Below are 12,081 nucleotides of genomic sequence, written 5' to 3'. Positions count from 1 at the left end.
GGCTGCACTCTCAGTGATGTCACTGGTTCCTAGTGAATGGATAGGCTGCACAGTCAGTGATGTCACTGGTTCCTAGTGACTGGATAGGCTGCACTCTCAGTGATGTCACTGGCTCCTAGTGACTGGATAGGCTGCATTCTCAGTGATGTCACTGGTTCCTAGTGACTGGATAGGCTGCACTCTCAGTGATGTCACTGGTTTCTAGTGACTGGATAGGCTGCACTCTCAGTGATGTCACTGGTTCCTAGTGATTGGATAGGCTGCACTCTCAGTGATGTCACTGGTTCCTAGTGACTGGATAGGCTGCACTCTCAGTGATGTCACTGGCTCCTAGTGACTGGAAAGGCTGCACTCTCAGTGATGTCACTGGTTCCTAGTGACTGACTGGATAGGCTGCACTCTCAGTGATGTCACTGGTTCCTAGTGAATGGATAGGCTGCATACTCAGTGATGTCACTGGTTCCTAGTGACTGGATAGGCTGCACTCTCAGTGATGTCACTGGCTCCTAGTGACTGGATAGGCTGCATTCTCAGTGATGTCACTGGTTCCTAGTGACTGGATAGGCTGCACTCTCAGTGATGTCACTGGTTCCTAGTCACTGGATAGGCTGCACCCTCAGTGATGTCACTGGTTCCTAGTGAATGGATAGGCTGCACACTCAGTGATGTCACTGGTTCCTAGTGACTGGATAGGCTGCACTCTCAGTGATGTCACTGGCTCCTAGTGACTGGATAGGCTGCATTCTCAGTGATGTCACTGGTTCCTAGTGACTGGATAGGCTGCACTCTCAGTGATGTCACTGGTTCCTAGTGACTGGATAGGCTGCATTCTCTGTGATGTCACTGGTTCCTAGTGACTGGATAGGCTGCATTCTCTGTGATGTCACTGGTTCCTAGTGATTGGATAGGCTGCACTCTCAGTGATGTCACTGGTTCCTAGTGACTGGATAGGCTGCACTCTCAGTGATGTCACTGGCTCCTAGTGACTGGAAAGGCTGCACTCTCAGTGATGTCACTGGTTCTAGTGACTGACTGGATAGGCTGCACTCTCAGTGATGTCACTGGTTCCTAGTGAATGGATAGGCTGCACACTCAGTGATGTCACTGGTTCCTAGTGACTGGATAGGCTGCACTCTCAGTGATGTCACTGGCTCCTAGTGACTGGATAGGCTGCATTCTCAGTGATGTCACTGGTTCCTAGTGACTGGATAGGCTGCACTCTCAGTGATGTCACTGGTTTCTAGTGACTGGATAGGGCTGCACTCTCAGTGATGTCACTGGTTCCTAGTGACTGGATAGGCTGCACTCTCAGTGATGTCACTGGTTCCTAGTCACTGATAGGCTGCACTCTCATGAATACTGGCTTAACCCACAAGATAGCTGCCCCTACTGTCTTAGACAAGTGGTGCGCTTTAATAAGACAAATGAGTCAGTGTCCTGTCATTAAGCATCATCATCCAGCACTTTCTCTTGTTGATACATATAATGCACAGAAATTACAATAATTTATCCATATCACTGATGGCAAAGCATTGTGGGAACATATGCGTCGGTTTATAACACTCAACTGACCTGTGCGGTATCTTGGAGAGTTCTCTTCCCATAGTTTACGGTTAGCTGGAATGGCGGCTGACTGCTCGCTGAGCTGAGTGGCAGGTACACGCTGTGTGGAAGAGGTAAAGTGATTAGTGCCAGTGTAGAAGGAAATCAGATAATTACGGCACGGTGCACACTGGTCATCACCTTAGGGAGAGGCTTGTTGCCACGGTGACATAAGATGGTTGGTTGGAGAGGCTTTGTTGTCTCCCGGAGATGCCATCAATCAGGAAGAATCGTCTCAAAGCCTTGGATCCAAAGCCTAGAAGGTCATGTGACATAGGGAGTTAACCCTACATGTACCAGGCTCCTGCCATCATTAAATTATAATGTAATTTTCATGAGAATACAACCTATTAATTCACTAGGAACTTTAAGCCTAAAAAGGTAGATGTCTCAAACTTTTTAAAAATGAAAGTGGAAGTGTTGCCTATAGCAACCAATCAGATTCTAGCTATCATTTTGTAGAATGTACCCCTAATTCCTTGTGATGTGATAGGCTGCATTCTCATATATATTACATCAGATCGCAAACTGGCTGCTTCGCTGTATGTAGGCGATAGGTCACCTTCAACTTAAATATTCTGCGTCCTTCATCAAACAGACATAAAATAAACTGTACCCTGACCGCCTTGGAGGTTGGCGTTCCACACGGGGACTGGCCACACCATACTGGTGCCATTGGTAGCGGTGTACAGCAGGAATAACTCATAGAAAACGGGCTCCGGCACCGCCTGGAACAGATCCATCACCTGCAGCGCACACTGTAAGACATGGACAGAAACATTACAGAACTGGACAAATTCACGGAAACCATTATGTAACTGTACAGAACATTTCACTTTCTAAGCATTCTTCTGAATACGACCCGCCAAACGCGGCCCCAACCTGCCCAAACCCACCCCCTTTCCAGGCAAACGCCCCCACTTGCGGTGAAGCTCTGCCCACTTCACTGCACTCCATTCGAGGTCCATGAAATGCCTGGCTAATCTAAGGTGACCCGGGGAGTGAGCAGGGAGGACGGACATCACACGGCCGATGTATAGACTCTTTTACAAAGAAACTGTGCAAAATACTCCGATTGCTATTCATTAAGTTATTAAAAAAGGAAGCCCACTTTTAAAAGAATATACCCCTAGAGCAGAGAAGGGGCGCAGGATGCAGATGGCGAATCATCTGTCTCGGAAGGAATAATAATGTAACTCACCGACTGGCTGTAAAATGTTCCAAATGTAAAAGCCGCATTCATCTCACTCTGCGTATTCTGACACATCTACCGGAAACAGAGGGGCCCGGAATCAGTCATTTATTTTTTTTTAAACATGTATATATTGCAGGTTAAAACAATACAAGCCAAATAACATTAGTACCACATCAATAAATCTAATTTACAAACAGTCAATAGGAGTACGACTTTTAAAGAAAGCAAAAAATATAATCATCATGTATGTCAAGACCAATTTTGGATATAAGAAAGAGAGAAGTCAGGGAAGAGGGGAGGAAGGCGAAACGGCTCTGTTAAGTACAAGGAGAGCGAGGGTGGACGTTTATTTTGGTGATGCGTGGCGGATTTACAGCAAGAGGTAAGAGAAAAATTTAGGCTCTAGGGAATGACGAGTTGGAGGACTGCAAAGATCAGACTCTTGGGGGGTATATTTACTAAACTGCGGGTTTGAAAAAGTGGAGATGTTGCCTATAGCAACCAGATTCTAGCTGTCATTTATTTAGTGTATTCTACAAAATGACAGCTAGAATCTGATTGGCTGCTATAGGGAACATCTCCACTTTTACAAAACCGCAGTTAGTAAATATACCCCTTGATGTCTAGCAAGAAACGTCTTAGTTTTGGACGTCCCCACCGTATATAGAGGAACGTTACTTCTAAAGCCCGCCAACATCCACTGGGGGAGTCAGGGAACATCTTTTTGAACCTTATACATTCTCTGCCATCATTTAAACATCAAAATGAGGTCTATTTATTATATACTGGGGCTGATAATTGCATGAATAACTTATTGGACACCTCGAGGAACAAAGATAAAAGCAGAAGGTGGGGGTAGTTATCACATAGAAATATATATTCTTGTAATAAATTGCTTAGCTCAGGTGCATCTCAGAGTGTGTAGAATCCGGCACTATGCCATGGATCACCTCTTCCCACAAAACGTCCTTGTTTTTGGCTCACCTGTAATGTTCCTCCTTTCACCGTTTCCCAACCCAGAAAGTTCCCGCGGACATCGTACTTCACCAATCTGAACTGGATCTGCCAGGAAACGGAGAAAACAGAAATAGGTGATGGGACAGACAAAGCGTTGGGTTAGGTGACAAACCGGAATGTTGGAAAATGTTTCATGTACAACAACAGCCCTAAGGCAATAACTAGCCACCCCAGTGCCGTAACTAGACATTTTGGTGCCCTGGGCGAGACTGGGCATCGCGCCCCCCATCTAAGTGGGAGTGGCATTTGACAAGTGGGTGTGGCCAACCTAATGTGGGTGTGGCTAGCACTTTACTGAAAGAATTTGTATATTATAATATATATATATATATATATATATATATATATATATATATATATATATATATATATATATATATATGGTAATAATTGGTAGATGTTTTTCTATAAATAACGTGGTTTACTAGAGTCCCACTTTCCAACTGGGCGGGGGTGATGGAGGCCAGGTGGCTGCCATTGGGAGCTGTCTGTCACTGGCTCTTGTAATGGGACGGGGGTTGGGGTGCAGCTATGAGACCCCCTCATACAATAACTCTGGACAGCTGTGAGGGGCAGCTAGGATTCTTCTCATACCGGCCAGCCAGCTCCTGTGACAGCTCAGCAACACCTGGGGACAGCCAGTAACAGCCCTGTAGGGGCTAGAGGGGGACACTATCTCACTTCAAGGATTAGCCCAAGGGGGCATAGCGCTTGTATTAGACCAATTGACTAATATCTCTGACGGTATTGACATGTGTTTGCCTCTGGCTGTTTGTCTGGAGTCTGCTCTATATTATATCTTCCATAATGTCCCAATTATCAGTCACACCAGGGTTCTCTTACATGTTTTAAAACTTATGTCCTGATTACAGTATTCTGCAATTAGAAAGTGAGTAGGAAGAAGGGGACAGATCTTTATGTTCAGGGTGAAATAGGTAATTTTTATAGATTGTAACTACACAGGACAAACACTATGACCAGGGTCCCTCCAAATACTACATACTTAACAAAGCAAAATGTACACTAAAATGTAATAAACCTAACTCTTGTTTTCAGCCCTGTAGGGCTAGAGGGGGACACTATCTCACTTCAAGGATTAGCCCAAGGAGGCGCAGCCGCCCGATACGTGCCTTCATGCCCAGAGGAATCGCCGCTCTAATTCAGCTTTCCTACAAGCAACAATCCATTCCCGGCAATGCAGTGGAACGCATGTGCGTTCCAACAACAGGAAGTTCGGCATTTGGAACGCAAATGCGTTCCAAATGCCGAACTTCCTGCTTTCACATGCGTTCCACTGCATTGCCGGGAATGGATTGATGCTTGTAGGAAAGCTGAATTAGAGCGGCGATTCCTCTGGGCATGAAGGCACGTATCGGGCGGCTGCGCCTCCTTGGGCTTGCGCCCGGGGCGGTCGCACCGCCCCGCACCGCCGTCGTTACGGCTCTGAGCCACCCCTGTGACTTCAGAAGACACGGTAACACCCCCATTACCCTAAACACTGTGGCAAAAGGTTTACATGGATGCACTAGACCAGCGGTTCCCAAAGTGTGCGCTGCGGCTCCCTGGGGGTACCGCGGCGCTGTCACAGGATGCCGCGGCCGCCTTTGCAAAGGAAGAAGAAGAAAAAAAAAAAAGAACTTACAAATCCAGCGCCGGATCCTCTTCCTCACTGTTCTGACCGACAGTGTCAGTGAGGAGCAGCAGCAGAGAGGACATCAGGAAAGAAGACAGCAGAAAATGAGGAAAGAAGGTAAGTAAAGGAACGGAGAGTGAAGGGGACAGTGAGATGCTGAAGTGGGGGGGGGGGGGGGGACAGAGTGAGATACTGAAGGGAGGGGGGGGGTCAGTGAGATGCTGAATGGGGGGGGCGACAGTGAGATGCTGAATGGGGGGGGCGACAGTGAGATGCTGAAGGGAGGGGACAGTGAGATGCTGAAGGGGGGGACAGCGAGATGCTGAAGGGAGGGGACAGCGAGATGCTGAAGGGAGGGGACAGCGAGATGCTGAGGGGGGGGGACAGCGAGATGCTGAAGGGGTGGACAGTGAGATGCTGAAGGGGGGGGACAGTGAGATGCTGAAGGGGGGGGACAGTGAGATGCTGAAGGGGGGGACAGCGAGATGCTGAAGGGAGGGGACAGCGAGATGCTGAAGGGAGGGGACAGTGAGATGCTGAAGGGGGGGACAGTGAGATGCTGAAGGGGTGGACAGTGAGATGCTGAAGGGCTGGGGGGACAGTGAGATGCTGAGGGGGGGGGGGACAGTGAGATGCTGAGGGGGGGGGGGGACAGTGAGATGCTGAAGGGGGGGGGGACAGTGAGATGCTGAAGGGGGGGGGGGACAGTGAGATGCTGAAGGGGGGGGGACAGTGAGATGCTGAAGGGGGGGGGGGGACAGTGAGATGCTGAAGGGGGGGGGGGGGACAGTGAGATGCTGAAGGGGGGGACGGACAGTGAGATGCTGAAGGGCTGGGGGGACAGTGAGATGCTGAGGGGGGGGGGGGACAGTGAGATGCTGAGGGGGGGGGGGACAGTGAGATGCTGAGGGGGGGGGGACAGTGAGATGCTGAAGGGGGGGGACAGTGAGATGCTGAAGGGGGGGGGACAGTGAGATGCTCAAGGGGGGGGACAGTGAGATGCTCAAGGGGGGGGGGACAGTGAGATGCTGAAGGGGGGGGGGACAGTGAGATGCTGAAGGGGGGGACAGCGAGATGCTGAAGGGGGGACAGTGAGATGCTGAAGGGGGGGGACAGTGAGATGCTGAAGGGGGGGACAGCGAGATGCTGAGGGGGGGGACGGGACAGTGAGATGCTGAAGGGGGGGGACAGTGAGATGCTGAAGGGGGGGCAGTGAGATGCTGAAGGGGGGCAGTGAGATGCTGAAGGGGGGGACAGTGAGATGCTGAAGGGCTGGGGGGACAGTGAGATGCTGAGGGGGGGGACAGTGAGATGCTGAGGGGGGGGGGGGACAGTGAGATGCTGAGGGGGGGGGGGGGACAGTGAGATGCTGAATGGGGGGGGACAGTGAGATGCTGAAGGGGGGGACAGTGAGATGCTGAAGGGAGGGGACAGCGAGATGCTGAAGGGGAGGGGACAGCGAGATGCTGAAGGGGGGGGGGGGACAGTGAGATGCTGAAGGGGGGGACAGTGAGATGCTGAAGGGAGGGGACAGTGAGATGCTGAATGGAGGGGACAGCGAGATGCTGAAGGGAGGGGACAGCGAGATGCTGAAGGGGGGGGACAGCGAGATGCTGAAGGGAGGGGACAGTGAGATGCTGAAGGGAGGGGACAGTGAGATGCTGAAGGGAGGGGACAGCGAGATGCTGAAGGGAGGGGACAGCGAGATGCTGAAGGGGGGGGACAGTGAGATGCTGAAGGGAGGGGACAGGGAGATGCTGAAGGGAGGGGACAGTGAGATGCTGAAGGGGGGGACAGCGAGATGCTGAAGGGGGGACAGTGAGATGCTGAAGGGAGGGGACAGTGAGATGCTGAAGGGGGGGACAGCGAGATGCTGAAGGGGGGACAGCGAGATGCTGAAGGGGGGGGACAGTGAGATGCTGAAGGGAGGGGACAGGGAGATGCTGAAGGGGGGGACAGTGAGATGCTGAAGGGGGGACAGCGAGATGCTGAAGGGGGGACAGCGAGATGCTGAAGGGAGGGGACAGGGAGATGCTGAAGGGAGGGGACAGTGAGATGCTGAAGGGGGGACAGCGAGATGCTGAAGGGGGGACAGCGAGATGCTGAAGGGGGGACAGCGAGATGCTGAAGGGAGGGGACAGCGAGATGCTGAAGGGGGGGGGGGGACAGAGTGAGAGCTGATGAAGAGGGGGACAGAGTGAGAGCTGATGAAGAGGGGGACCGAGTGTGAGATGGCGAAGGGGGACACAGTGATTTGATGAAAGGGATACAGAGTGATATGGTCAAGGGGCACAATGTGATGGTGAAGGGGCCTAAATACATCTTACGTTATTTTGACCCAACTACTTATAAAACTAGACTACCCGGTAATTATTTCGGCTTAGGGGTGCCTTGGAAAAATTATGGTGACCCTAAGGGTGCCTCGAACTGAGAAAGTTTTGGAACCACTGCACTAGACCCAGAACAGCAGATTTCCTGCCACCTGCAAACTCTGACCTACTCCTTCAGATGTCTATAGGCAGAGGGCTAGTGTGGCTAACCATACATCTGGCTGAATTTAATCCCATCTATTGATTGGACATGTCTAGAAAGTTTCATCAAATGAGCCACCCTCAGACTGATCTAATGAATTAGCATACCTGAGCGTTCTTCTGGTAGGACAGGGTCCTTGGAGGATTGGGGTCCAGAGTCAGAGGAGGAGGGGATGTATTCCTGGTGAAAAAGACAAAATTTATGGTGTTAATGACTTGGGAGAGTTCAGCAAATTGTAATATTAGAGATATACAGTCATTTTGAGAGCTGAACCTAGGGACGGGTAGGCTGGCAAATTTTAGCCTGGGGAGAAGGTGAGAGGACTCAGGTGTATTAGGAACATTATGGTGGGACTAGCCCAGAAGCCAACCCTTCGTTTCATCCATATTTTTCAAATACAGGTATTGTTACTTAAACAAGATTCTAGAAACATTCACACATGTCTATGCAAAAGCCACAGAACTAAATGTATTTTAACATTTAACTTTACTATCTGTATATTAGGGGATAATGGGGAACTTACGTTATTTGGAGATACTGTGTGTAGGCCGCGCTGCTGCTGGAGAAGGCGTTCATGATGACCATATTAACGAGGACCTGGCAGGCTGTCACATTACCATAGGACTGAGCACATAATGGAAATGAGACACAGAGTTCAGGGGAGATTACAAGTAGCAATGGTACAAAACATTTCATAATGAGCCGTAGACACGAATCCGTTTATAAAACAAGATCCTTTAAATGGAAAACAAAAAACATGCCCGCGGTGGTGAAACGCGTTTTACGGTGTATCAGCGGATTCAGACGTACAGGAACTGATATTTGTCAATATCACACACCAATCACTTTGCCAAGTTAAATTAAAGTTCTGTTATGGAGGCACAAATGTAGAGACTTACCGAACAAGCCTGAGAGCTGGAGAAGAGGAACAGGGTCTCCCAATATGTCACAGATGTGAACTCCTGTGGGCCAAACACACTACGTTACTATATATCACAATGTAGAACATAGAAGGGAAATGTACCCAATTTAGAAGTTAAGTTTATTTATTTTATATTTTACATCTCGGCTGAACATCACGCTGCCCATTTTACATACATTCTAATTTACCTCTCTCCCTCCTGTCTGTTGCCCTCACCTGGATGCCCCTGGCATTCTATGTAAACCTAAGGCCAGAGAGAACCTCAACAGGCGTTCTATCAGTCTGAAAAGAGTCACTTGGGGAGAGGGATGGAAATGTTTAGCACGGTCCGTCAAGGACAAGTGCAGGATTTCGGAGGAGAGAGGGTTGGACTGCAGATGGAAATGGAGCAAACACACAGAATTTTCGTCTGTGCCATCTCACCCCTTGACTTTTTGCCTAAGGCCACGTGACTTTTTTAGTAATGTGCTCAGAATTAGTGTATGTATAAATCATACAATAATGGAATGAGCTCTGGATCGCCACCTAGTGGTCACAAGTGACTGTGCAGTTTTTTGCATTCTACCAAGTTCCTGCAGCCTGTTTTGACAGCAGTGTCCCTGTGTTTATGAATAAAATCTCTGCACCCCACCTGGAGCACTTGCTGTTGGTGTCACTTACTCTAACTGCTGTTACATCCTCCAAGTTGGGAGTTTTCATATGTGTAAGTAAACAAGAAAATAACTGTTTAACAGACCTGTGTGACAATTTTCATAGCTATAAATGCTAATTCTAGAATACTATAAACTGTCATTATAGGGTTATAGGTTCAAGGAAACATTGATCTTGCGATAATGAGTGCTAGATTATATCAATATAATTGATATAATAGTTTTACTTTGTAAAGTATCTTGGAAGCATTTTGTACAGACAAGGTGACTACAAATAACGTTGTTATCTGTAATGGTAACGGTAAATCCATGATAGGCGATTACCTGTTTAGTATTTTTAAGACAGAGTCCTCCGGCCTGCGGAGAGATAAATGCAGAGTTATCTGGGAGGAGCTACAGACTGCGCACAGAAGATACATATGGTGACTGATGATTACCTCCTGGTCTGCAGGGCAGGTGCAGGTGATGCCATAGGTTGCTTGACACAGAACACACCTGAAAGATACAGACAGCAGAATACAGAGACATGAGAGGCCTAAGCTGGCCTTAAATCACCAAACTAAATCTGTTCAGCCGACGACCACATTGGCAGCTATATGAGTCCATGAACGAGTGCAGTGTATAGGGACAATCACTGAGCCTGGTGAAGACCCCCATGGGGCCCTAGGTAAGAGTAGTCTGGGCCCCTTTGTGCACACTGGGCCCTAGCAATAACCTAGGCTGCCTATTGGATGACCTGTCTCCATAAGGATCAATCCCTTTAGTGGTTAGCACTTCTGCCTTACAGCACTGGGGTCATGAGTTCGATTCCCGACCATGGCCTTATCTGTGAGGAGTTTGTATGTTCTCCCCGTGTTTGCATGGGTTTCCTCCTGGTGCTCCGGTTTCCTCCCACACTCCAAAGACATACTGGTAGGTTAATTGGCTGCTATCAAATTGACCTTAGTCTGTGTGTGTGTGTGTGTGTGTGTGTGTGTGTGTATGTATATTAGGGGATTTAGACTGTAAGCCCCAATGGGGCAGGGACTGATGTGAGCGAGTTCTCTGTACAGCGCTGCGGAATTAGTGGCGCTGTATAAATAAATGATGTGTTGTTTTATCTAATTACTGAGATGAAGGGCGATGTGCGGCCCTTTTGAAGGTAAGAGGGGCACCTATTCGGCCCATGAAGTGTATCAGGTAGCCTATCCCTGCCTTAGATGATCTTGGTTGTTACTTACTGGTCTCCCGCAGCATTTGGCGTTGTGCCCCCAGTACACGAAACGCATTTGGCCGTTCCATCTGTAAAGTTTTGCTCTAAAAACAAAAAAACAACAACAACAGTTTTCACACTACCCTGATATTAAATAAAACCATTCACACAGATGCTGTCCCCCGTATACATATATATAACACAATTCCCCGTCTCGCCCAATGAGTGTCTGTGTCTCAGCGATGTCAGCGGGAATCTCCCACAATGCTCTGTGCTGACTTCTGCAATACTTTAACCCTATAGGCAATAGGAATATAACCTAGCGCTAATTATTATTAAATCCTCAATCGCAGAGCAATAAAGAATAATTAATTAAAATTAAATATATAGGCTGTAAACAAGACCACAGTTTCTACACCTCAGAGGGGATATATACGCAGCTACTCAACAGAAGTTGTTGTGATTCAACTTCAAAACAATTGAAAACACAATGAAAAAAAATAATAAGAGAAGCCCAAGTATATACTCTCTAGATTTTAGAGACTAGAGTAAAATACCACCAGAAAACTATATTGACATGTTTAAAATTTGTTACACAATACAATATCATTAAAAACATATAAAATAAATTAAATTCACATGCCAATAAATAGGACCAGTTCAATTATGATAAGTTGCATTCAAAAAAGGATCACCTATAGTGCACTTAGAGGTAAATTTATATCCAAATATCGCTGAACGAACTTTTGAATTCATGTAATGTTATATAAAATCGAAGGACCATAGCGGTACTCGTCTAGAGTGGTGATCAGGTCCTCGTAACTAAAATATTCAGCATATCATATCCAGTAAAAAAGTTCACCTTGGGTCCTATTCATATTATTTGGCAGGGAATGCAATCTAACTGACGCGTTTCTCCACTGTGATAGGATGGTTTCCTCACAGATAGCATAAGGAAGTCAGGTTCTTGTTTTTAAACTCACTTGAACCAATCACAAGAAATTAACTAATTAGCCAACACAGATGTCAAATAGTCTAAAGCAAATTCATTAACGTTCTATAACATTTTATATTCCTTCGGTGGTATAAGGTGCTTTATATCTATAAAAACTTAAAATATAATAACAGCAAAATAATTCTTTATTTTATAGGGATATGTCATTTAATAATCAACACAATACTAATAGCAATTATTTAAATCCTCTTATTATAGATCAAAATCTACCTTTTGATTAAATCACATATATATGTTACCCCTATAGTTAACCAAAATAAACTCTAATCTATTTAAGTTTCATTTAAACATTAAAAAATACAATATTTAATATACTGCACAAG

At 47.1% G+C, this 12,081-nt stretch overlaps 1 protein-coding gene across 1 annotated transcript in view; it reads right to left on the bottom strand.

Annotated features, from left to right (window-relative positions):
• Positions 1-12,081, bottom strand: part of LOC142104576 (meckelin-like) — a 29,903-nt gene that overhangs the window by 14,077 nt on the left and 3,745 nt on the right. The window contains exons 4-14 of the mRNA XM_075189329.1: positions 10,772-10,847; positions 9,989-10,046; positions 9,876-9,908; positions 8,879-8,941; positions 8,503-8,603; positions 8,087-8,159; positions 3,782-3,859; positions 2,804-2,869; positions 2,219-2,360; positions 1,744-1,858; positions 1,573-1,663 (exon numbers count right to left, since the gene is read on the bottom strand). Coding sequence (XP_075045430.1) covers positions 1,573-1,663; positions 1,744-1,858; positions 2,219-2,360; positions 2,804-2,869; positions 3,782-3,859; positions 8,087-8,159; positions 8,503-8,603; positions 8,879-8,941; positions 9,876-9,908; positions 9,989-10,046; positions 10,772-10,847 — 896 coding nt within the window. The remainder of the gene's footprint in view (positions 1-1,572; positions 1,664-1,743; positions 1,859-2,218; positions 2,361-2,803; positions 2,870-3,781; positions 3,860-8,086; positions 8,160-8,502; positions 8,604-8,878; positions 8,942-9,875; positions 9,909-9,988; positions 10,047-10,771; positions 10,848-12,081) is intronic.

Source organism: Mixophyes fleayi, chromosome 10 (genome assembly GCF_038048845.1).
Source record: "Mixophyes fleayi isolate aMixFle1 chromosome 10, aMixFle1.hap1, whole genome shotgun sequence".
In the NCBI taxonomy this organism is placed as follows: Eukaryota; Metazoa; Chordata; class Amphibia; order Anura; family Limnodynastidae; genus Mixophyes; species Mixophyes fleayi.
The sequence above is the reverse complement of the archived record's forward strand: the minus strand, read 5'-3'. Positions and strand labels throughout refer to the sequence as shown.